This window comes from Antennarius striatus, chromosome 22 (genome assembly GCF_040054535.1).
Source record: "Antennarius striatus isolate MH-2024 chromosome 22, ASM4005453v1, whole genome shotgun sequence".
NCBI classification, from domain to species: domain Eukaryota; kingdom Metazoa; phylum Chordata; class Actinopteri; order Lophiiformes; family Antennariidae; genus Antennarius; species Antennarius striatus.
Window position 1 is genome coordinate 12,272,763 of NC_090797.1, and position 26,540 is coordinate 12,299,302.

Genomic DNA, 26,540 nt, shown 5'->3' on the forward strand with positions numbered 1-26,540 from the left:
TATGGCACAAAACAGAAAGAGACCGACTCAAAGCATTCTGAGATTAGTTGATGGCAACAATGAGAGAAAACCAGGGAGTTAAGGGATTATGGGAAAGGGCGTCCTACTGTTAAATTATGCTTGTACAATAGCTAGCTGTTTTGAGGTAGAGGTGACCAATCACAGACCTGCCAGCCTTGATAAAATACAGTAAAATTTACATAAAGACTGACTGCAAACGACGTTCAGATATGGATCAGCTTGGATGAAAAACAACAAATTGTCGTCACACAGCAAGAAAAATGTAGGACTGTGTTGCGTTGACTTGATACAAACTGATTACACATTAGATGGCGTGATTGGATTCAAACTGCCTGGAAAGAGCCTTCACGCGACTGATTACACGTTTGTCAAATATCTCTGCTTGAAATCAAGAACATTGAGGTCTTCTTGTCTTACTTTCCAGCAGGTAAACACTTTGTGATTAAATTTCAGTACAGTATTTTCCGCACTACGTTGCAGAAAATGCTGTACGTGAAAAAAAGTGAACACATTGGCGTCACCAGCATCGCATGTCCTTCAATGTCAAAACGTGTGGCTGTTCTGTAAAACACACACAGGTTGGAAAGTCTGCGATTATCTCAATCATGGCGTTGTCCATTTACGATCATTGTACCAAAGTAGCAGGATCAATTTGACAATGATGTTTACTCTTTAAAGTCATACATATCACCTGTAACGTTTAAACAGTAAATATATATAACCAAACAATCAAGTTGCTAACAGTCAAACCCAAAAAACAGTTAAATGAAGGGGTGTATTAAAGACTGGATTGTGGAGGGAAGTTGACGTTGACTGACATTGAATAATACGACACCACCGGCCCCCACCATGACCCACCATGACCTGCTCAGATGACGCCCATTCATCATCAAACAGCAGCCAATCACAGCCGGCCGTAGACGCATCCTCAGCGAGAGTCAGCGGCGATGCTGCTGCTGTGGCAGGAGGAATCCTCCTCTGGTGGGGGTGGGGGTGGGGGTGTGAGTGGTGGTCTGGGGCTTCAACTGGTAGGTGGAGTCCTCTGCTCTCCCCAGGAGCAGGGCGAGGAACTAGCTGGGGGGTGGTGGTGGTGGTGGGGGGGGCACATCCACATTGAAATGCAGTGAGGTGGACGAGGCATGAAGAAGTAAGGGGGGGGGGGTCCTCCTCTTCTTCAGTCATCCACTGGTTACCGTCCCTCTGCCTCACAGTGCTGTGGCCTCCCAGCTGGTCCCCCGCGGGACCTGGCGTCACTTGGTCTCCGTCAGCACCGGCGCCGGAACCGCCGAGGGGTGGGGTCGGTTCAACTCTGGGCCCGATGAAGGTGGAGCTGCAGACGCCAGACTGCAGGGGGTGACTGGTGCGGGTACGCCTGGGAGGACAGAGTCCATGGATCATTAGCATTAGCATGTAGCGTAGATACCCAGCTTCCCACTGTTCTACGACTGACTGAAGAAACAAATCCAGATGAAACCCAGAGGAAGAATCAAACAGACTTCATATTTCAGGTGAAGTCTGAAGTTTGTCAAGTTTCTTGACTTTTTTCTTTAAATATTTTTTTAAAATAAAAAACAAACTTTTAAAGCAGCCTGATATGTGGACACACACTCCATCCGCAGAAGGCTCTGCAGGAGACTGACAAACTTCCCCATAGTCGTACTCACATTCCTTGCGAGGAGCGGCTACGTTGTTGTCTATGGAGGTGGTTTTAACGGCAGCTGCGCTGGAGGTCTGACTCGCTGCCACCGGGCCGCCGCTTTGACTCTGAGTTGGTTGGTTCTGTCCCACCTGGGCTGGCTTCTGCGTCTGACTCGTCCGAGTTGGGGGGTTGGAGGCATCCATGCTGCTGCCCATGCTGCTGCCGAGCTGCAGCCGCCTCATGTGTCGGACGACAGCGGTGGCGTTGAAAGCTTGCTGGAAATAGAAAGATGAAGCGTTCTCACCTGATCTCTTCTTCATTATTTTTACTTATATATCTTCCATTAAGACATTTTGATTTTAAATAAAACTTATAGAGACAAAGACTTCATAGATGATTTCATTTCTACCTCTGATAACCAGTTTGGACTAAACCATCAAAGTGTTGTTCTAGAGAAAGATTGTGTTCTGAATTTGGAAAAAAAAAACAACAACAACTCATATTTTAGTGAAAAATATACCAAATATTATCTTTAAAAAGTCTGAGAATGAACTGACTATTGAGACCTAGAAAGAATGATGTCTTCCAGACATGAAAAAACACTGTAGGAGTGACTCCTGACCATATGGCGCACTGTTCCTTTACTACACAGTGATTCACCAACTGAAAACAGGATCATCTGAGGAGTCACACCACAGAAATGTAGAAACCAGCTGCAGCCAAAACCCTGAAGAATACACTCCAGTAAACAATGTTTACCCTCCATTTGCTTTTGGCAAAGTTCTTTCTGATCTGTCGGCTGACTGACTCATGGATGTTCTTGCAGAGCGCTGTATCCCCAGCAATCCTGGCACAGAAACACACACACACACACACACACATAAAGAATGTCATACAGAAGCTAAAGAAAAACCATAACATACTGTATATGAGAGAGACAGATTGAAAGTGTTTGCGTGTGTGTGTGTGTGTGTGTGTGTGTGTGTGTGTGTGTGTGTGTGTGTGTGTGTGTCTCACCAGGGATGTCTGAGTGCCTGCTCACAGGTGAAACGCTTGGTTGGATCTTTTTCCATCAGACTGCTGATGAAGTCCTTGGCTGGAGAAGAAAACATCCAGAAGGCCATAAACATGATTAACTTGTGACACATACACACACACACACACACACACACACACACACAAACACTGATAATCTTTGAAATGTCAGGTTGAATTTCTTCGGCATATTTCACAGACAGTAGCTGTGGGCTGAAAAACCGGCAACATTAAAGCCTAGTCTCTCCTGTGCACAAGAGCCTACAGCACACGTGTCAAACACAAGGCCTGTGAGCCCAATGTGACCGTTCTCTGTTGCCCTGACACCCTGTGAGCCCCCACATTATCAAGGTCTCACCACATGAAGACATGTCCAGTTGTTCATGGTTTTCACCCATGTGGACCGTGTTCGATACCGCAGGATGGGTGGAAGAGGAGGAGGAGAAGGGGAGATGAGGAAGCAGTGGACGAGGAGGAGGAGGAGGAGGAAGAGGATGATGCCAGGAGCTCACCTGAGTCTGATATGTCGTCCCAGTACGGCGTGTCGAACTCATAGTCGGCTTTCAGGATCTGCTCAAACAGCTTGGAGTCGTTTTCGTCGTAGAAAGGAGGGTAACCACACAGCCTGCAGACGAGAGCGTCGGTCAGTCATTACGTCCCTCTTCAAAGCGGTGATGTGTTGTCATTGTCAGCGTTTGTGAGTTCGTCTGTTAGTCCGCTAGTCCACCAAATATCTTCACAACCGTTGCGGATGGAGAGATGAAAGAAAAAACACATGACTCGGGCAGCAAAGGGGATGGAAATGAGATGATGACCTTGACCTTGAGAAAACTAGGTCAAGGTCAAATTTGAACTTTTGTACACTCAGGAACTGGATAAGATAGAAAGACGAGGGAGAAGACCAATATGAGTAAGACCATAGATCATAGCTAGTGCTTTGATCTATGACAGTAGGTCAAACAACTAGCTTTGATCTTTGATCTATGCAAGTAGGTCAGGGTAAAAGTTTGAATTTAGGAGTGTCGTGGGTTGTTGCCGTCCGTGACTGCATTGGTTCTTGTTTTTTTACTGGCTTAGTGATGATGAAGGTATTTAATGTGCTTTTACTTACGTTCAACTCCCAGATTCACACAACTTACAGTAACTCAGTTGTGCTTTTTAAGTTTTGTCATCAGTTAATGTGATCTTGCCAGAATTAATGGAAGGTGGCCTAATGAGACAACCCCTCACACAGAGCGCTGGCTGTATCACCTTAATCAGGTCAGCGTGAGGTTACTGGTTCACAGTGTTGGCGAACACAAGGTGACTGAAGTTCCACCCTGATTTTTCATAATGAGTCTGAACCAACAGCGAGGCTGCTGCTAAACGGAAAACATCATCTGAACCTCATTAGTCTGGATGCACCAAGAGGTTTTCATAAGAGCTTATTAAAATGCCATTCTCCATCGATACACCACACAAGGACACACACAGGAATGAGAGACACACTGGGATGAAAGGAGTGAAGGCTGCGCCTGGCGTGAGGAAAGCAAGGCTTTCCTTTTGTTTTCCTGGTTTCACATTTGTGTAAAGACTCAGCTGTCGCTCAGCTAAGGCTTCACTCCATCAAACATATTCACAGCACGCACGCACGCACACACACACACACACACACACACACACACACTGGATCCCTGGTGATTTTCATGGCTGATTACCTGATATGATCTTTCCACCTGAACAGGAGCTACAAGCTAACAAGGTCTGAATCCCAAAGCCTATTGTGCTAATTATCAGCAGGGAGCTCCTTTCTTGGACACACACACAAACACACACACACACACACACACACATACACACACACACACACACACACACACAACAAGATACAGATGTAGAACACACACACACGTGGTGGATTCAGGAATCAGCAGCATTGTAAACACATTCGGTCATTATGTATAACGGTAACATGTACACATGCACACACACACACATGCACACACACACACAAACACACACACACACAGATGCATGTTCAAGCGAGACAAGAGGTTAAGGCGACGTGGCAGATGAAAAACAAAAAGCTGAGGAAAAAGAAGAGTAGCCTGCAGCTCCATAACCATACAAGGTCATCCAGCAGAGCTCCATCTGGCTCTGATGATGGCAACCACGAAGCATCACGCACACACACACACACACACACACACACACACACACACACACACACACACACACACACACACACACACACACACACACACACTCACACTCACTCACACACAAAGCCGCAGTGTGTGTGTGTGCTTGCAAGTGTTTGCAGCCCAGTTTGAGGAAAGCGTTGAGCTACTTGACCTTTGAGATCACTAAACTCACAAACATACTTTTTGTAACGTCGCCTTGAAAATTTCTGCATTTTTCACAAATATTTGCACTTTTTTTCCCCCCATCTGTTTCAGGTAATCAATAAATCACGGGCAGGAAGATGTCAATGCCTGCGACCACGGCAACCAAGAAAAAAGAATGAAGGACTACAAATTGTAACTTCCTGTTTCTGTGTTGTCAAACAGGAACCCTTTTCAATAGATCTGATGGAAGTTATTACTACTGCAAGTCTCTCGTGACAATAATCTATAACATCGATCATTTCATGTGGCCTAAACTTTGGCATTAAACGAGTGGAATTCAATTAAATGAAGTGATCCAGAAACTGATCGATAAACTGTGATGTCTCAATAACTTCATTATTTGACAATTGGTGCATATTAGTGTGTTTTCTGGTCAGTACTTACAGGATGTAGGCAATCACCCCGATGGACCAGCAGTCCACCGCTTTACTGTACGGCTTCTGAGCCAGAACCTCCGGAGCTGGAAGTGAAAGACAACAGCTTGTTGGTGTTTTTCAGAAATTTTAATGTGTCTCCATTTTACAGTAGTCGGTCTTTAAATGAGTGTATTATCAGGAGTATTTCACTTTCTTGTCAGCTTGAGGTCCATTTAAGTGTGCTGTGATTTTTACATGATAATTAAAACTGTTTTTATTAGCCTGAAAACAAAGAAAAATGTGCAGACTCTACATGTCCGTCCAAATCCAAATCACATGTCAGTTCGGTTAAACCATGGGAAATGTTCTACAGTAGGTACCAGGTTCTCACGCCTGAGAAAGTAAATATCTGAACTCTGTAACCTAAAGCTATCATGAAAGACACAAAGACAGGCTGTCAAGGTTTGAGATCTTCTTTTGAAGACTTCTTCCTGTATGTCAAACTAAAACTAAACGCTGTTTGATCTACAATTTCCTCTCTTCTTCCATTATCATCATCATGATCATCATCATCATATATTACTAGTGCGTGTAAGGCAGACAGGCCCAGGCAAAACCTACCTGATGACTGTGAGCAGCCAGTAAACATCAGCAAACACACACATGGAAGAAATACCACTCATATCTGGAGCGAGATATAAACCCGGCACTCGAGCTGAATCAGAGTGCTTAGTTGTGTTTATAGGGTTATCCTGACTCATTATGTGTGTGTGTGTGTGTGTGTGTGTGTGTGTGTGTGTGTGTGTGTGTGTGTGTGTGTGTGTGTGCGTGCGTGCGTGCGTGCGTGCGTGCGTGCGTGTGTGCGTGCGTGTGATCTTGTTTTGCTGGATCCAGATTTGGGACATTTTTTAGACGATGAAGTCATTCTGCCTATTGTCTTTTTCATCAATAATCAAAGGCACTAATCCAGAGTAAATGTATAAAATGTGTTAAACAACTGAAAAATATTTTTTTTAATTTTATTTCAAATCAATTTTATGTTACTTACTTCTCATTGCTTTGGGTTTTTTTTTTTTTTTTTTTAAATCCCCATGTGGGACCTCACCATCTTTGGACAGATTGCTTCAGGAGTCTGAATGATGTCGTTAACATGAGATTTCAGATGCTGCCTCCTTTTTTTTTTTTTTTTTGTGGAAAGTTTTTTCTGCCCCTTGCATTTTAAATTGGCAGTAGTGGAATTTTGCTGAGACGAAGAAAAATCAAGGAAGCAGCATTTTGTTGCTAAGGGATGTTCTGTTTTGACGGTTGTCCTGAGCGTCTGCAGCTGCTTCACACTAAGAGACATCAAGGCACCAAAACACTGACAAAAGCCTTGGAGTGAACAATTAATATGCAGTATATCGAATATTCTTGAAGATGTGTTGCCATATTTTTTTCTATCTAATTGAAGACAACGGATGTGAAGCAATTCTTCTAGATAAAAGCAGAATGTTAGAGCGAAAAAGCTGGAGGTGTGATGCGTACGTTACTTTTTCATCCATTTTCTACACATGACTCAGCAGCTGTTTTGGCAGAACATGTACCAGTAAATGGAACTATAAAATACGAAATTCAATATAATTTCCTTTTAACAAATAGTGGGTATAAAACAGTCCTCAGAGTAAAATCTATCATTAATGTGTTTTGGAGAGATTTATCAGGGAAAAAGGGCAGAGCTGTTCAAAAATATGTGACGCTTTTAGTGACTCATGCAGCGGGAGGTCATTATTTACATTACATTTTCCAGGAATTTACGGTTTAATAGGAATTAGGTGTTATAATCATAAATTTCAGCTTAAGTTTATAAATGAGGTTGAACTGGCTTAACTAATGAGTGGAGCACAAGCTCATTATTTAAGAGTTGAATTACTTTATTAATCCTAGTGAGGGAAATCTTTTTTTTTTACACTTGATATATTAAACACACATCCAGGCTGGACCTTGAGAAAACTATGTCAAGGTCAAATTTCAACTTTTGTACTTTTTTTTTGTGCACACATTTCGGGAATCGAATAAGATAGAAAGACGAAACAAAAGGCGTTATATTCAGGGAGGCAAGGGGATGAAATGAAATGACTTTTTATTCTAATTGAATGGAATAACAATTCAAAAGCTGCACTTAGTCACTGGAATTGACTTTTTCCTAAATTAAAAGTTACTGTGATCATATGAAACATTTAATTATGAGAAGCAAGCAAAACTATAAGAAATCCATAGTTCTTCACAGCACTGTATGTCCTACTTTATGTTTTGTATGCAACAGCATATAGGCAGAGGTCTTCATCCGGTACGGGGGCTGAAGTCTCAAGAGGACAGGGCGTTACCAGTCAGGGCTCGTGATACGTCTTTAATTATTTTTGACCTCTTGGACATTTATTTTCTTGCTGCCCTTGAAGAATACTTTTCAATTTTTATTTTTTTTAAAAAAGTAATCTTATAGGGAACATTGTGATTATTAATTTCAGGAGTTAAACAACTTGTTGAACAAATTGTATCAGCTTGACTGCATTGTTTATGTGAGACTTTGAATGTTTGACAGAACAATCGGTCTGTTTGTGTTTCCAACATGAAGTGTATGTCATGTGTCAACAGGGAACATCTGTTTCTTACAACAACAACACACACACACACACACACACACACACTAGTACACACAAACACTGGTTCTGTCCGGCTCCACGTTGATTCTGTGGAGGGAGCTGGTCTGTCAGGGAGCGATAAGCGTGATTGGTGAGTGTGTGCTTGTGCTAGTGAACCACCGATACACAAACACCCATACACAGAGAAACACACGGTGCTCCAGATCACAGTGACTGAGGAAAAGAATCGTAGATGGTGTCTGATGGAAACAACACGCACTCTGATGTCGCCATTGTTCTGCTGGATTCAGAAATCTAAATTAATTCGGCTCAGTATAGATTTAAACTGAACTGTTACACAAGAGTTACATCACACTGACTGAAAACAATATCAATTTCTTGTTCACTAACTTCCTCCCAAGTGAAATTGGTCAATTAGTTTTCACCAAAGCACAGCAGCTCCCCTCGTGTCGAAGTGTAGAACAAAACACCAGAGGCAGAGAGGTGAATGGGTTTGGCTGATTGATCAGAGGCACCTGTGGAATTATTTTGAATAATGAATAATAATAATTTTTTAAAAATGTAAAAATGAAAATCACTGTCATCTAGTTTCACATCAAGAGTGTCAGTCATTCATCATATGAATCATAATAAATCAAGAAGTGCCTCATTATTTGGTGCAACATTAGTTTCACCTAAACTTGCAACCACTTGGAATTATTTGAGGGTCAATGATGGTGATTTATTTAATTTGCATTAAACATTAATTTAGTCATTAAGATCCCCAGTGTTAATGTGCTACCCCGATAATTAGACTGATCAATTCTGTGTTTCTATTTCATCAACCAATCTTTTTTTTCCTCTTTTTTGCTGATGCGTATAGATGCTCACATTTACAATCACTGTTTGGCTAACCACCCACCTACATACAGCAGAAACCATGGGGATTTCGAGGGGGAGCAGGTATCATACCTTCTTGTATCAGCTTGGACAATTTGTAATTAATGTGGGATTATATGAGAGAAGAGGTAGTAACATTCAATCAAGAATTAAGGACTATATCATTGGCTTCTTTTCAGACATCACCTGTGCAGAGCGGAGGACCTCGATCAGTCTTTACATAACAATTCTGTTTCCCTTCGACCTCATGATATAGAATGTTTTCATCCTGTAAATGTTGTTTACACGCATTCATTTGTGTACAGAGTCGTGCCATCACTACTTTTGTTGGAGATAATAAGGTCCCACAGAAACACCATGACAAATATTTCATGAGTTCGACCAACAGAGCAGCATAATAATGAAAACAAACAGAAAGCAATCAGAAAGCAGTGAACTTCATTACAATCTGTTATACTTGAAAAACACTTTCAGTCATTTGTGAAACTTAAGGCCCTGGAGCCAAATGTGGCCCTCCACATCATTTTAGGTGGCCTGTGAGAGCATAAAAGGTCAGAGTATCTAAAAATAAATAGGTCAAAAGTGCGCTTTGACCAAAGACTTCATTTCCCACAATGCAGTAATTCAGCCCATTTTAACACTAACAAAAACATTTTGAACAAAGTTAATGTCCTAACTTGTGTTTGATGTTATTTTCCTTTATGCATTGATAGTTTGATCCCTGATTGATGGATTTCTGTGGGTTTAATAACCTGAGAAATAAAAAAGATTCATGTTGTAACAGAGAAACAAACATATTTTTTTCTGTATAAATGTAATGTTTGTAACTGAAATAAGTAATAAATTCACAGTTATTTAACATTAAGAAGTAGTTAGATTTATTACATTACATTGAGTTACATTCATAAGTTACATCTGGCTCTTTGAGGACAGACATTATGCTGTGTGGCCCTCGGTGAAGGTGAGTTTGACACCCCCGGTCTGAGTGATGATGAAACCAAAGGAGAGCAGGTATCACTTGTTATCTGATAGGACACTCAGGTAGCAGCGATCAGCAGGGTGAAGCTTTCCAGCCTCACTGGAAACAGCCTGACAACACTGAGAGAGTCATCCTAATCAGAAATAGTGATGAATGCTGGTCCCTAACTTTAAGTGTGATGGCATCAGGTCCATGACAGATGTGGGGAAGCAAATCCTGGGAATGACACCTAATGTGACAAAAAAAACCCACAACTTCACACCGAGAGGCACTGGTGGCTAAGAACACGATGCCTGTGGTTGATGAAGCTATGGAAGATGTCATCAAAGTGGTGAAGCACATTAAACGGAGTGCGAAGAACACCTGCTATCTTTCAAAAAACGTGTTAAGCCTTACGTATGTGAAGGTAAGATGTTGTCACGCTTTTATGAACTGAAAATAGAAATTATCACCTTGTTCTAAGAGGACAACTTTCATCACGGTTAACCATTTGATAATAAAATCTGCCTGCAGGAGTTAAACATTTTGCTGATGAGTTCAAGAACCTCAACAACTTTAAGTTATCTATGCAGGGAAAAAACACAATAATTTTGAACAAACAAAATTGCTGTGTTCAAGCATAATAAAACCCAAAAACGTTGTGGGTACATGCAGATCTGATATATTTCACAAAGCTTGCTTGGGGCTGTTCAGACTACACATGAGATATCCAATATCAATCTGGATGGGCTGAAATCAGATATAAGCGACCAGTCTGAAGCAAATTTGATGACAACTTTTTTTTGTTGTTTATTTTTCATATTGATTTATTCCTCCTCGGTTTCTTAAAGTATATAATAACAATAGGTTTATTAGATTCTGTAAAAGTGAGGCTTGGCTGAATGAGCAATGAATAATGTGGAAGCAGAAGTCCTGGTTTAGAGCCCATCCTGTCATTGTCTTCCACGAAAGAAAAATTGTTTGTTTATTTCACTTTTATCTACATGAATCATTGTTGCGACAATGACAACGAAATGAGTCACTTGCTTTCGTCCCCAGATGTTTAAAATCAACGGCCCATTGATTCCTGAATAACTCATGAGGTTTATTTGTGTGGCTACCTGCTGCATAAGCCATGAGAAAACGGAAAGCCTGACAAACAGAGCAACAGAAAGTAAACAAGTTACCAAAAGATTAATTATTTCCTCTGACAGGTGCCCAGAAAACATATAATGAATGGTAACTTTCTTGCGAGCAAAAGAAAATGAAAAAAGAAAAAAAAAAAATAGAAGGAAAGATTGACTAACTTACCCACATATCCCGGTGTGCCACAGGCGGTGGACATGACATCACCGCTGCCTTCCATTTTGGAAAGGCCAAAGTCGCTGATCATGATCTTGGACTCATCTTGAGGGTTAAAATACAACAAGTTCTCTGGCTGGAGTTAGGAGACAGCAAGAAAACAAGAACATTTAACGTGACTGTTTTTTGTGTTTTTCCAAAAAAAGTACATTTTCAATGATTTATCAATAATTTATCAATGATAAAATATTAATAAATGTGTTAATGTTAATATTATTGTCAATATTAATAATTAATAATATCAATATATTATATTAATATGTAATATAATACTATACTATTATTTTATTAATTATATAATATTAATAATAATATAATGTTAACATATTATTTATTAATACATTACATATAAAATAAATATATATAAATATATTATTAATAATTATTTAATTATTTATTCATTTATCAATAATCTTGCATGTGAAAAATATCTGACCAATGCACATAAATGTAATTTTAAAACTGACCCACACAAGCCTTTTACACACTGCTGTACCTTCAGGTCTCGGTGTACGATGCCCATGTTGTGTAGGTAGTTCACAGCATCCAGGACTTGACGGATTAGCGTGCTGGCGTCTTTCTCTGTGTAGAAACCTTTTTCCACAATTCGGTCAAACAGCTCACCACCAGATACCCTGCAGAAAGAAGGAAGTTTGTTAGTCAGTTTTTCTTAAAATACACACACGCATGCACAAACACACACATAGCCGTCATGGACTGGGGGTGGGGGTGGGTGGAGGGGCTTGCATGGTTGAGATTTCTGGTAATTTATGAGCTGTGGATGTTTCCAGTCAAGAGTGTGTGTAACCCGTGAGCCATGTGCAAACACACAAACACAGAGACACACAATGCTCATACACCCTTCAACACTTTCCATACATTTTAACATATTCAAGTGAATTCTGAATGTGTGATCATGGTACCCTGATCTACTCCTGTAAACTGAATCCTTTTTCTTTCCTCATCTTTCACCTTGACATCAAACAAACTTTAAAAAAAAAAACTTCAACTCCTCACTTTTTTACATGCAGCTGACAAAATTGGACTTTTTCTAAAACATCTTCTGATCTGAACTCATTTCTTCAGTGCAGTTCTGTGTCACTGTTTGGTTTTATGTTAATCAACTCCAGACTACTTGACATGACTTGTTCAGGTATAGATACAGCCTTCACACAGGGTGTAACATAAGTTGTCCATCATCTCCAACGCAGACACATAGCGCCCCCTGCTGGAGGATGACCCCCACCTTCACTCACAATGCCACACAACACAACATGCAGCATTCTTTTAAACAGTAAACTATCATTGTAAAGCTATAATATGATATCTAATAATATTATTAAGTCAGAGAAAAGTAACTACTGAACTAGTGGGAAATCCATCTTGTTCCAAGTGATCACAAATGTCAACAACAAAGTTCAAATCTGACCGATGATTGAAGAACTTTGAAGAACCAATTAGGTTTAATATTATTATCTACAGCACATTCAGAATTGTTCAAACTAGAACTATGTCGGATCTGATGCATTACCGGTTGATAAAGTAAAAATATCAGCACATCTAATTTTTCAACATACAAGCATTCTATGCAGTGTCCTCTTGAGGGATTATTTTATGCTATGCAGCTGGTCCTTATAATAAGAACATAGTAACACAACAGCAGCACACATACACTGATTGATTATTAGAAATAAGAAAGGAAAATTCCAACCACTGGAATAATTTTCTGTATTTTTTTTTGTAACATAGTGATGTGAATGCTACATTAATAAATGTTCATTTGACTAAATGATGACCTCATTTTTTTTTCTCAGCACTGCTTAACCACGTTAGAAAAAAAATTCAGCTGGATGTTTGATGTTCATCAAACCTGCTGTACGTTCACCATGTATAGGCAAAGCTTCCACAAAAATATGCCGTGAGTCAAAATGCAAAAAATGTGAATATCGTGACTGATGGAGCCTCAGACGGTCTGTTTGAATTCACACAGCCCTGACTTCCTGTTCTCAGCCCATGGTGCCATCTTATTTATGCAACAGATGTTCTTGTGAGATTTCATAAATTTTATTACAGCGTCAGAACAAGATGTTCACATTCTTACGACCTCCCCCCCACCCCATGAAACAGAAGAAAGCATAGGAAGATGGAAGAGGAAGATTTCCTCAGCTGACCAAAGCTGATGAAGATGATATGAACCCTCAAAGGACCGACTGAGCGACAACCACCGAGTCATTTCTGCCTCAGAATGGTCCAGTTTTCACCTGAAGCCACGCACCTTAACCCTCATACTGTGTTTACAGTAGAACTGTTAACACTTGTGTGTGTTGTTTTAAAGCTCAACAACAGACACACATCTTCAGACCAGACACACAATTTCATGGTTTTTTTTTTCGTGGGGCGGCGTCACAGATCAGATTAGAGCCTGTGGAAGTAAAACTCTAATGAAGTTTCTGGAAGAATCAGAATTAAATTGCTAATCCTCTCTCTGCAGAGGCAGCAGCGGCTCACTGGTTTCTAAGGCAGTCGAGTCTGGCAGTGACACACATGCACAAGCATGCACACACACAAACACACACATAAAAAAGACATAAAAATCCAGGAAGACAGAAGACATAAGACAGGATGTGTCCAAATGGCTCAATGTGTACATTTTTTTTGTCCACGATATTATTATCACTGAGTGACTAAATCTGAGGGTAAATCTACGCTCTGTAAAGTACCCTCAAAAATGTCACAAAGGAATGAAAGAGCGGAGCACCTGGCAAAAAGATTTTCACGTGAAATCAACACAGATTATGCAAATCTGTGTCGATGGAAACAGCAAAAATGTGCTTCAGATGTGATCCAGATGTCAGCTTCACTCAGAGGCCGGACCCTCTCCTGAGATGAGGAGTCATCCTCTAGTTCCACACCAAACTTTGCTCACTGAGGAGGCAGATGTCACTATTTTCAAATCCTTTTATTTTGATGGGATCTGATTTGCCTGTTTCTACCTGAAACTTTAGGGAACACCTTATCTGGAGCGTCCGTAGACTTCACTCACACCATAAAGATGTATTTTATGAATAAATGGATGGACAGATGAGGAAATCACTGTTTTCCCGTCTCTCTTCCGTCCCCCTCCCTCCAGACTCACAAAAGCTTAAAATCAATTTTATCTGTCCCCGTATCAGAACCCTCCTTTCTCATCATCTCACAGTCGGATGGTTCTGCCTGCTGTGTTGATAGAGAGTCTCAGTTTCAGCTCAACAGCGCTCATCTGATGATAACTGACAGCACATAAACAAAAGATAAAAAGTGTGGCTGAGTGTTCCGAAAGAAAAGGTCTCCAACATCAGGCTTTATCATTCCTCCTGCCTCATGAAGTTTAGAGACACAACATCATCATCGTTCTCCCAGCAGACATCTTATCTAGCACTACTAGTGGCATTAGTATATTCTAACTAGGCTTCATATATTCATCAAAAACTACTTTTTTTTTTTTTTTACCTCAATTATTTTTCTTAAATCATCATTATTGATTTAAGAGAAATACCTCATGTGATGCTGTTTCATATTTTGATTTTTTTTTTTTTTAAATCAATTAAAAGGTCACCTGAGGCTTTCATATTTCTTTTGAGAAAATGAACTACACCACATGTGTCAAACTCAAGGCCCGGGGGTCAAATGTGGCCCGCCACATCATTTTATGAGGCCCGCAAGAGCATAAAAAGGTCAGAATGTCTATAAATGAATAGGTCAAAAGTGTCCTTTGACCAAAAACTACATTTCCCAGAATAGAGTAATTAAGCCCATTTTAACATTGACAAAAGTGTTTCAAACAAGGTTAATGTCTTAACTTGTGTTTGACGTTATTTTTCTGGAGCTCTGTAGGTTTAATAACCTGACAGATTAAAAAGATTTAAAAGAAGCAACAAGCAAACATATTTTTTTCTGTGTAACTATAATGTTTATAACTTCAACAAGTAATAAATTCAACATTATTTAACATTAAGGAGTAGTTACATTTATTTTTCATTTATATTACATTGAGTTACATTTAGTTACAGTACATTTAAATGTTATATCTGGCCCAATGCTGATTTGGCCCTTTGACACCCCTGAACTAAACTCTCCTTCATTCAACCAGAAAGTAGAAAGAGTTAGAATAACGAGAAACACCTCTGATTAAATGATGTAAATTATAACGCAACTTCTAGACAGAAGCTTTTGTAATTCCACAGTGTTTGTAGAAATTTACACGTTTGATATGACAGAGTGGGGGGAGGATTGCAGCGTTGCCGTGAATCAACGTGCCACATTCATTTCACACATCTTCTTTTGGTTTGTGTCGTTTCCTTCATTCTCTTTCCAGACCACAAAGACATTGGGTGTAAAAATGAGCTAACCGCTAACCATTCAGACTTTTTCATACTTCATAGGAGTAGCATCGTCTTTTCTTGCCTCTATTTCAGACATAATGTTTTTTCCTGTTTCTCTTTTATTGTCCATAAATCCATCAGTGCTGCTGCTGTGGTTGGAGGCAGCAGTGTCCCTCTCTGGGGGCGATGCTTGTATATTATGGCTGACAGCAGGCCTGGGTGCATGCGTGATATACTGAATGTCGGCGATGGAGATTACATTACATCTCAGAGGCAGATCACAGCAGAACATCTGACCTCTGTTTGCTCTCTGCAATCCAGCGGATCTACGTTTATGCAAACAGATTAAGGTCACTGTGTGGAATGTGCAGTATATAATTGATTATGTAGAAAATGACACCAATTACATTTAACTGATAATCTGTGCAAACATATAATCTGACAGATAAGTAACAGATAAATAATTAGATCTTGTTTGTTTGACAAAACTACCGTTTGCTCTTAATTTCCATTCGAGGATCACCACTGTACACAAAAAAATAAAATAATTCTGGGCTGTTTTAACACCTTTTTCACAGTGATACTGTAATGTGATTACTTTCATTTTCTGTCATGAAACGGCACGGAGAAAACGTTAGAGAAAACGAAGTAAATAAAACGCATAAATTACAGGAAACTTCAATTAAAGTTGCACATTCTTGCTATTAAATTATCCAAACGTATTGGAGTAAAGAATATTAGATTTTAAAAAATGATTTCATGGTTAATGAAAGCTGCATTCATACATTTGTTAGCATCTAAAAAGCAGCAGAAGAGACTGAAAACATAATATTCACTCACTAATGAGCTGGTGGTTAAAAGACTCCATTCTTAATACAACCAAAGAAGCAGTGTGGGACGTTTAGATATAAATAAATGTCGTTGAAATTCAAGCCCTTGACACACATGCACATGCTGAATGAGTGAACGACCTGAGGATCAATCTCAGTGTTGACTTTACACCAGCAGTAATCCGTCCATCCATCCATCCGTCCATCCATCCGCCCATGATGAATCAAACACAGAACATCATGGACCGCTCCCTCAGTCAGCAGCAGTTCTGACACGTGACTCAATTCAAAACACTCAAAGTACTTAAATTTACCCAACAAAATCGATTGCATAGCAGCTCCCTCATATCATAAAGCTCTTCTAAATTTAATTTTGCATTAGAACACAAATACTGGCATTCAGGGTTTTTTTATAAGGTTACTGTAACTACATGAGAGCTGGGAAAAACCTGAGCAGAGGTCTAGTGAGCAGAAGAAGGGCCAGAGGCTGCAGAGCAGGAAATTTGTCTCAGGAACAACATAGTGAGTGTAAACATGAGGTTTGAACAGAAGCAATGCAAACATGGGCTGTTTAGAGTTCAAGGGCAGGAATTAAAGGAAAGCATTTCGGAATCTGAACATGAAATCAGCTGAGTCACATTCTTAAAAATGACCGACTCCAGGACTGAAGCGAGATAAGAAATCCTATATATGAGAATTCATTAGAAAACGTAATGAGTTTGTCCTTCGATTCAACGCTCACTTCCTCCAGCTCTATTGTGTCTCAGCCGACTGGCTGCGCTCTTATGCAGATTGGAAACTAAAACCCCATCCCCAAGTTCCATTTACAGGATGAACCTATTTCATATACAGCAAAATTATTCATTTAAATTTGTTAACTACTTAATGTGCAGTCATATCTAGTGAACCTTTATGGTGTTATTAAGTGACTCGATATTCCAAATCAGTTATTTATTTAAAAAAAGAAGAAAAAAGAAGAACTTCTTTTCATTTTATAATTCAGTCCAATTCAACAACACCCAAAATCATCAAATAAAGAATGACAGAACAAATATAAAATCCAGTTCTTGATCTAAACTATGGTTCCTAGTGAAGGAGCCATAGTTTAGATCAAATGTTGAACTGGTTTAAAGGGTTAAACCCACAGTATTTCAAGTGCAGCCGCTGTAATATGTTATGTTTCATCTAATCTAACAATAAATTTATCATGATAATAATGTCGTCTAAAATTCTCATTGTCACCTTGCAAAGCTAAAGCCTAGTTGTTTACTTTTGACATAATTGAAGACCCTGACCCATATTCAAAGAATAGATGGTACGAAAACTTTGATTGGACAAAAAGACAAAAAGAGACACTGAGAAAGTGACAGAAAGAGGCTGTGATGGGAATGAAAAATATACAATGAAACCAAAGAAAAGAAGAGCGCATGTGTTGGGAGAGAAAACAGAAGCAGCTATGAAGCGTGGATACAGGAAGATGAAGGAGCTGAGTGAGTGTGTGTGCATGTGTGTGTGTGTGTGGGGGGGGGGGCTTTCCTCTAAAGATTGTGCCACCATATCTTTTAATCTCAAAGCCTTTCCCTTAATTCATCAGACTGCCGACAAAAACAAACAAACAGTGATGTAATAAAATTAAATTGCAGTCTGTAATATCAAATAAATTCAAGAATACATAAGCAGCAAGAATCTCTAATGAACACAGCTGCTGCCCCGAGACAAGCGTATGGGCGGCAGAGATTATTATCTGTTAGTATTATTACGACTATCACTTTCTTCTCGTGCAACGTATAAAGGAGATATAATGGGTTGTAACCACCAGCCAGGAAACAAATGTTGGGTTAACAGGTTTATTCGTCGCACCAGGAAACTCAATCAAGTGTAATCAGCTTAGCAGCAGTAAGACTGGAGAGTGAAGTCGAGCCAGCAGACAGATTTGAGACGAGATAGCGCACCTTTCAGAAGACGTGACTCTCGGTGTGACTGGAAAGTGATAAATTCTTCCATCAGAGTTTGAAGGAGAATCCATCAAGCAGGCTGACACTGTTTTACATCAAAATCTATATTTGTTCAAATGACGGCTCTGCCGAGAACAATATTCTCATCTTGATGTAAAATGACTGCTTTATACATTAATAGTGGGATTAAATTTGTATGTTTTAGTAAATATGCAACAGACCCAATGCAGTTTTCTGTAGAATGTCTTCAACCTGGATTGAAAATGTCACAGTGAACCCCTCTGCCTGCTGCCGAACAACAGAGATCAGTGATTTCAGTTCAATCTTTCATTGTCAGATGAGGCCTGACAAAAGTATGTCATTGTGACATATTCAGGAGCAAAGTGTACCTACTACAAAGTACCTGTTATCAACTGTCTATTACTAACTCCCATCTGAAGGTTGATCTCTTGTTTTTGAACACTTTATCACTATAAGGAAGATATTTGATGGATTTCCAGCAGGTTACTGTTGAATTAGTCAAATAATGAATGAAAGAATCTTTGATTTTTCTCTATTATAGAAACACATTATCCTCTGTTTCTAGATACTGACACACACATGAAAATAAGTTAAATTAAAATAATAAGGAAATAGAGGAACAATCGTCCATAAAAAACATTAGAAATGCAATTTGCAATAAAGAATATTGAAATCCTCATTCAGGATGAAATCTAATTTACAGTTTTTAGGTGAATATACTGAGCAGCAGCTACACAAACTCCAGAACTGGATGGAAGCAAATAACTAGTCCAAATCTAAAACTATGATAGTTTTAATCTTTACATTTAATTCAACTTCCAATGAAATGTGGATTGCTTTTGGTGACTTGAATCATGTAATATTTATTCGGTGTACAGCCGCAGAATAAAAGCTGTATGATCGTCTGTGCTCAATGTCCCTGCTGTAATAACATTTTCCATTTCAGAAACAGCACTGTGTTGGGAATTAATGCAAGGATACAAATGAAAAATTAAAAACTGTTTTTTTCTCAGTGTCTCCTAGTTTATTTGAAAGAATAAAATTATGTGGATGAGCTGTTTCACGTAATTCAACAATAAATTTAAGAGTTCATTCGCAAACATGAAAAGCAAAGAGCTGCATGTTGTTTTAAGTTAAATTTAGGGAGAAACCAAAGGACCTACTGACGTGTGCTAGGCAAACAGATCATCTCATGACATCATCGGTTGTAAACATAGCTACTGTTGTGTAATCCAAGCCGTGACTTCCACCCGAACTTAACTGAAATGTTTCCAACATGGTTGCCAGCTTGGAGGCCAACTTGCCTTCTTATGTAAGCAGCAGGTAACCTTGCAGAGGAGGTTAGTCGTGTACCGACGGGTAAACCAGAGCCACTCGGCTCCCCTCAGCGGCTACAGCCAGGGTTACTGGTGTAGTCGTAATAAATACACACACCAGTAGATGTTTGCTGTACTGGTGTGTGTGTGGGAGGGTGGGTGGGTTACGTGTGTGTGTGTGTTACCGTGTGGAATGTTTTCATATCAGTAGAGCCATCACTGAAGTAAAAACTATGTGTTTGAGCGTGCATGTAGTGAAGAGTGAAGGGATTTAAATCATTATTAAATAAAGACATTTTATCTGACGTCAATAACCAAGTTCCAAAACCACTAAATCCCACAATTCTTCCAAAATAAATACGGTTATTCAAATACCACGTTCTGAGCTGGGTCTCATAAAAAGAATGAAACACAAAAAAACAGAACGACAAATCAAGAAAATGCACTAGAAATGGACCTTTTATTGTTTTGCCATTGTCTTTAAAATAATAATAAAACGCCAGTCAAATTAATGGACATCTTGCTGGTGTTTTGTCAAAATGTGCAATTGGATCCAGATGTGGATTACAGCATGGATCTGGGAGATTACATGGATGTGGAGAGGAGCAGTGTGTATTCAGTCACAGGAACAGAGAGGGTAGAGACATGGTACTGTCACCACCACGGAGCTGAGATGATCCACATAATGTCAGTGAAATGGAATTACTGTTTCGGTGAATCTAGATGGAAAATGGATCTGGGGGAATTATGGACAACTATATTTTTGTTGATAGCTAATAAACTTTTGTTTCACCACTTCAGCAGCATTTCTTTCTTCAGACGCCTACATTAGAAATGTTTGACATTGAATATTGGGTGAAAAAACATGTCCTCTAAACACCATGAAAACCTTCATTTCCATATGGAAATGCTTTTAGCTTCTAGAAGAGGTTCAAGGTTTGATAAGAGTGTTGCAAGGAATTAAAATCCTGCTGGATGTAAGTTGTTGTAACTCCAGTGAACATTTACTAGGTTTCAGATCAGAGCAGCTTGTTAAATATGATTAAAGAGCTAATTTACTGGCTCCACTGTTGGAGTCTTCTAAGATAACTAATTGTAGTCTGAAGCAGAGGAGCAGGGAAAATAAAAATGGAAAAAGGTGATTTGCCAGATTTAAAGAGGACCTTGTGAAATTGACTGTGGGTTGTACTTGGCAAAAAGGTTGCTAGTGGAGATCGTGATTTACGATCTCATGAATGCCAACTTGTTTGAAGTCTCACGTCTCCAAATCAGGAATCTGAGTTTCAAACTGCAGGGATGGGGGTGGGGGTGGGGGGATAGGAGGGCATCTTGGTGCACTAGAGGTTTTGATCTGTATCATTCATCAGGAATTCTTCTGCGTGCCTTTTTCATAAACAGCCGTCAAAGTGATCAAGTTGAGAGCGACAAAAAGAGAAGGTGAAACTCACAGTTGCATAATCAGGTAGAGGTGGTCGGGACTCTCGTAGATGTCCTCCAGCGCCACGATGTTCTCATGCTTGATCCTGCAAACAAAGGCAAACCATATGTAGGGCTTCTTATTTCAAAGCAGCATCATGTTACACCTCACATGAAAACATGATCCAGAAGCCTTTACATGCTGCCGCTGCTGTAGGATCCAGAGCTGAGTATCCACAAACATGATTCTCAATGGACAAAACAGCATGAGTGTAACTATTTTAAGTGTAAGAAACCACACACACCAGATGATTCAGGCAAGATGCACACAAAGCATTTATTATGTGTTTTCAGACTGGAGATCCCAGAAATTTTGGAACTCCCAGATTCACACATCACACCTGGTTTCAGAAAAAAAAAAATGGAGGTGGACACCTGATGTTTCTGTTTGCTTTTCAGTTTCAGTTACTAAATGGACCTTAAATGAAATGCTAATGTCAATAGCTCAAAGCTTGCATTCACTTTGTTTGTCTGCTAAAGGCATTTCAGTACTTAAAGGAAATATCAGCTGTTTAAAGCTCACAAAAGAAAGCAAGATGGCTGATCAGTCACATTTATTTAGATCACAATTTTGGCTTGAATTGTAACCACACTGTCACTGAAATGATGTTTGGAGTGCTTAAAAAGAATGAAAGCATATACATTTAGTATTTTCTTTATCACATAAATAATGTTTAAAGGCAAATGAAAAAGAAAAAGACCAGTTCAATAAAATACTCATCAAATAAGTACTAACTTTAATAATCCTATAATTTTTTTTGAAATATAATATATTTACTCTTTGATTACACAGGAAGGCACAGTGACTCAGTGGGCAGCAGTGTCGCCTCGCATCATCCACATACGATACGTGTGTTTACCGTCTTTTGCCTGATGATCAGAGCTAATTCCCTTAAAAACACTTAAAGGAACGTGAAGAGGTGATGTTTACCGCTGACGGCAGAGCCCATTTCTACATGTACACAGAGGCACGCAGGTTGAGAAGGGATCAGGTTTATGTGTTCAAGCCCTCCCGAGGACATTGAAGAGCTGGCAGCAAACAGTATAATGACAGAAGAGAGCACTCAGACAAACCCTCCCATATATTACAGCCTTTAGCTGCAGCCAGTTGTTCTCATTCATGATTACGTGTCCCCCATCAATGAAACGTGTAACGGTTTTATCTCTATTTTTGGTTCATTTTCTTTTAATTGTTCAGATATATACTGTACTTAACTCACTGGCTGCCAATGAAACATATAGACATCAATGACGGAGGGCTGGGGGACAGTCTGGCAGAGCTCGCCAGTGAAAATCTAGGCTTCTAGTCATGGAATTTAGCGTCATGACGACAGATCCATGAAGAATCAGAGGAAGACTGTGATGTTGCGGCAGCTTACGGTTCAAAAACGTCTGTTTTGGTCAGCGCTCACCCGCGAACAAAGACGACGTCGCTCTGAGCGAAGCATCCTGGGATCGATCAAGAACAGGAAGAAAACACCAAAGGAAGGCCTCATCATTCACAGCAGTGAGGGACACATTCTGTGAAAAGGGAGCTGCCCTACGACCAATAAAGTTTAGGATTATCTGCTCCCAGGTTATTTGTTGGTTGGATGTTCATCTCGGTCCTGAGACATTTACAGAACCCTCTGCAGAGTAAAGCTTTCATTCTGAGTGTTCAATAAACTTAGTGATTCACTGAACTCTGACACTTTTGTCTTGTACTGTTACTGGGAGTCAATGAACCGACACATCACCTGGAGGGGATGAAGAGATGAGGTCCAGTTTCGGACCAAATCTTGACAAAAAATAGTTGTGCTGTTAAAAGCAAAAAAAAATAAAATAAGATAAAAATTGCAGTTTGACAGTGGCGTTTTATTGTGTGGTTACGCGTTTGTGTGTCAGATTGATTGTTGTTTTTCTTTTGAGGGCTTGTGCGAGGACATTTCCCGTCTCAGCATCGCATTCAAGCAGGAATCTTGTGGTTAATATTGTGCAGCTATTTTGTTCTCAGACAGACAGATGTTTCAGTTGTGATGTGTGTGTGTGTGTGTGTGTGTGTGGGTAGGTGGGCTGTGGATCGTGACCTGGGGGCGGCAGGTTGGGGGGGGGGGGGGTTGCGAGGGAGTGAGAGGAGATGCACAGTTGCCCCGGTAACCAGGAACTGGTTGGCTTCTTCTTCTGCTCATGCATGTGTGTTTGTCTAACGGTACTAACTTCCTCAGCACGGCGATCTCGTTCTCAATGCTGCTCTCCTTCCCTTTCAGAGCCTTTTTAGGGATGCACTTCACCGCAAACATGCGACCAGTCAGCCTCTCCTGGGCCAGGACCACTTCAGAAAACGCCCCTCTGTGAAACACATAAACAAAAATGTCATTTGAGTCCGAAGCAGGTCATTTACTAGACAATATAACCTCTAATCTTCTGGTGTCAGAAGAGCTTAGACACAAACTGGATTCTGTCAACTGTGTGCATGTCTCTCTGGAGAGGTTTAACCTTCAAGAATTCAACTGAAAACAAGAAGTCATGTCTAAATTTATACCCTCACATGATAAAAGTAAAAAGTGGTAAAAATATATATATATTCAGCAGCAGAGGATAAAGATGACAGATCCTTTCTCAAAAATACGTCGTGTCAGCCGTTGCACTTAGCATTTGAGTCTAGGCATGCATTGCAACTTTAATGACAAATACAGTATTTTCCACACTATAAGGCGCACTGGATTATAAAACGCATCTGAGAACTTCAATGAATGGTTTATTTTAAAACTTTTTTTCATATATAAGGCACATTGGATTATAAGAAATTGAAAAATTTTAAGGCTTTTAGGTGCACCCTATAGTGTGGAACATACTGTACATGAATGGGTTTTTTTATTAGAAATTATTAGCACTTACACATTGAGACAGTGGGAATATAAAAACACTTTTATATGTGTTTTTTCATTAATAATCAATAATCACATAAAAGCAAAGGAGAAACAAGCAATTTCAGAGGCATAGACCAGCTTTATAGTTTGAGAGAAAAAGCAAATGATTGTTATTTAAAATACACATCTCACCAGAGGGGAGGGATAAAGTTAGGTATCTTGAAATCATGCCTGTCTGTGCAGAAACTACAGGTAATGACGGACTTTTTAAAAGAAAAAGGATGAAATCATCAAATAACTTTCTGACACCTGCTGAAATAATTATTAGTCATCCCTGGTCTCATCTACCGTGTATATATCATTTATCTCACATAAGAGAATAAAGTTCATTTTTATGATTGTAGAAAATAAAATATTCTTTTAGATCAGCTGGATAATACAGACTGATAGTTAATGCAATAAGTTAGTCCTTAACCAGTACCTTAACTTGGTTAGATGAATGGTAATACACGGTTTTATTTAAAACTTATTTACTTAAAACTGACGTTCTTTTCAAGTTCCTTTCCAGTCTCAAGTGGGATAACCCTGAAGTTTCATAGGTACAGACGATCACGCTTTTCATTCATTCAGATTACATTAGCATTAGCATGAGCATAAAGCCTCTCATCTATGAAAAATGCATTCAGTATATTTCCAGATAAACGGACTGACTGTCTTCATGAGCCAATTTACAATTAGTTGAGATATCAGACGACCTTTAATATGCAGAAAATTACACTGTAATGCAAATGTGATTGGATCGACCACATGTGTCATTAGAAGAATAAATATATTTTATTTATTCATTTAGAAGGATGGTTAGGCTTGAAAACAAGCTCAATAACTGTTGATTCTCATGTCAACAGTAATAAAACCACAGATAATAAGCAGAACATTATTAATGTAGCTATGACTTTCAGATGTGTTTGTGTCTGTGTGTGTGTGCGTGTGTGTGTGTGTGTGTATAGACGAGAAGGCGATGAATAGAGATGACTCCGCTGTGAGTTAATCTGCCTGAACCGTGTGTTGACTTCTGAGTCGAGCTGCTTCACCAACGTCATATTACAGTAAACATCTCTTCATCCTCGTCGTCTTCTTCTCTCTCCCTCTGCTTCGTCTCTTTCTGCACGGCATTCAGGCTGCAGCCAACACAAATCCAAATTTACACTATTTGAGTACAGCTAAATGAACAAATGAGATTGAATTTCCGACCACAAGACGGGCGTCAAAAGCAGCTTCGTGCTTTATATTTCTGACCTTCACTTTCACATTACCTTGTAAAAGGCTTCGAACTACGGCGGCAGTAACTCTGCTTTCTAAGCAATACGAGTGTATAAAGACCTGTCTGTGTGAAATGAGGCTGAGACAATATGAGTCCGGAAATATCATTTTAAAGCACAAGCTGGAGGTCCAGGTTAAAGCATTTGATACTGCCAAGAAGAAACAGTCGACTCAACGCGAGCATCGTCCTGTCCATAGAGAGTGTGGAGCCAACAGTTTGCAGATTTGAAACAACACTTTTCTGTTAAATTTCTGCGTGCATTAGGTTGCTAAATCCAGCACCACGTTAACTTCACAAGAACTATATAACACTCTGAAGAAAACAATATGACACTGAATAATATGGATTCAGTGAAGTACTCTAGATCTCAAGTTGGTTTTCAATGGAGGCCGGCAAGAATGAAAACATACAGGTGAGAGCCACTCATACATTAGCGGTTAGTCTCTGATTTGTTAATGCTAGGTGTTCATCTGTCAATAATCAAAACCATTATATTTTGTACAGCATATTTAGCAATCATGGATCCCACCCCCACTTCAGCAGCCACGGCACAATCTGGACTGGAAATTCTATTTGCCCTATCTGCCACTCTTTATCTTGCCCTGTCTCTACCCCCAGTATCTTTCCTTTCCCACCCAACCAGTCCTCCAAAGTCTGGGTCCTGTCCGGAGTTTCTTCCTCAATGAGGGAGTTTTTCCCCGTCCCTGTGACTTATGCTCTGGAGGGTTCTGTTGGGTTCCTTTGTCTGTTAAAGCGCTTTGAATTGTCTGTTGATGTGATTGAGCACTATATAAATAAAGGTTGGTTGATTGATCGATTGATTGATTGATTGATAATATGCAACCGACTCGAGTTCAACAGCTTCACGGTTTGGACGTCATTCTTCCTGTCAGTCATGTTTTGCAGGTCTTTAGCTGTGGTGTGTCCTCTGACATCAAACCCAGATGTTTCTTGTCAACAGAGGTTTAACTTCTGGTGGAAACATCCCACATGAAGCGTCTGTCTGGACCGTTTAGATGTTCTACATGTGTGTGTCTGTGTGCAAAACCACCTAGAGACCAAATGTTCACCATCGAACAATGAATATTCCGGAGAATAAAGAATGAATGGATATCCATCGCAAAATCCAACACGG

The 26,540-nt window shown here is 39.7% G+C and overlaps 1 protein-coding gene across 1 annotated transcript in view; it reads right to left on the reverse strand.

The window, feature by feature from the left end:
* Positions 1-1,103: 1,103 nt before the first annotated feature.
* Positions 1,104-26,540, reverse strand: part of camk1da (calcium/calmodulin-dependent protein kinase 1Da) — a 47,616-nt gene continuing 22,179 nt past the window's right edge. Inside the window, exons 2-11 of the mRNA XM_068306764.1 lie at positions 23,432-23,563; positions 21,208-21,282; positions 11,773-11,911; positions 11,226-11,352; positions 5,467-5,542; positions 3,208-3,320; positions 2,678-2,756; positions 2,420-2,507; positions 1,686-1,935; positions 1,104-1,393 (exon numbers count right to left, since the gene is read on the reverse strand). Of these exons, the coding sequence (XP_068162865.1) occupies positions 1,272-1,393; positions 1,686-1,935; positions 2,420-2,507; positions 2,678-2,756; positions 3,208-3,320; positions 5,467-5,542; positions 11,226-11,352; positions 11,773-11,911; positions 21,208-21,282; positions 23,432-23,563 (1,201 nt within the window). The 3' untranslated portion in view covers positions 1,104-1,271. The remainder of the gene's footprint in view (positions 1,394-1,685; positions 1,936-2,419; positions 2,508-2,677; positions 2,757-3,207; positions 3,321-5,466; positions 5,543-11,225; positions 11,353-11,772; positions 11,912-21,207; positions 21,283-23,431; positions 23,564-26,540) is intronic.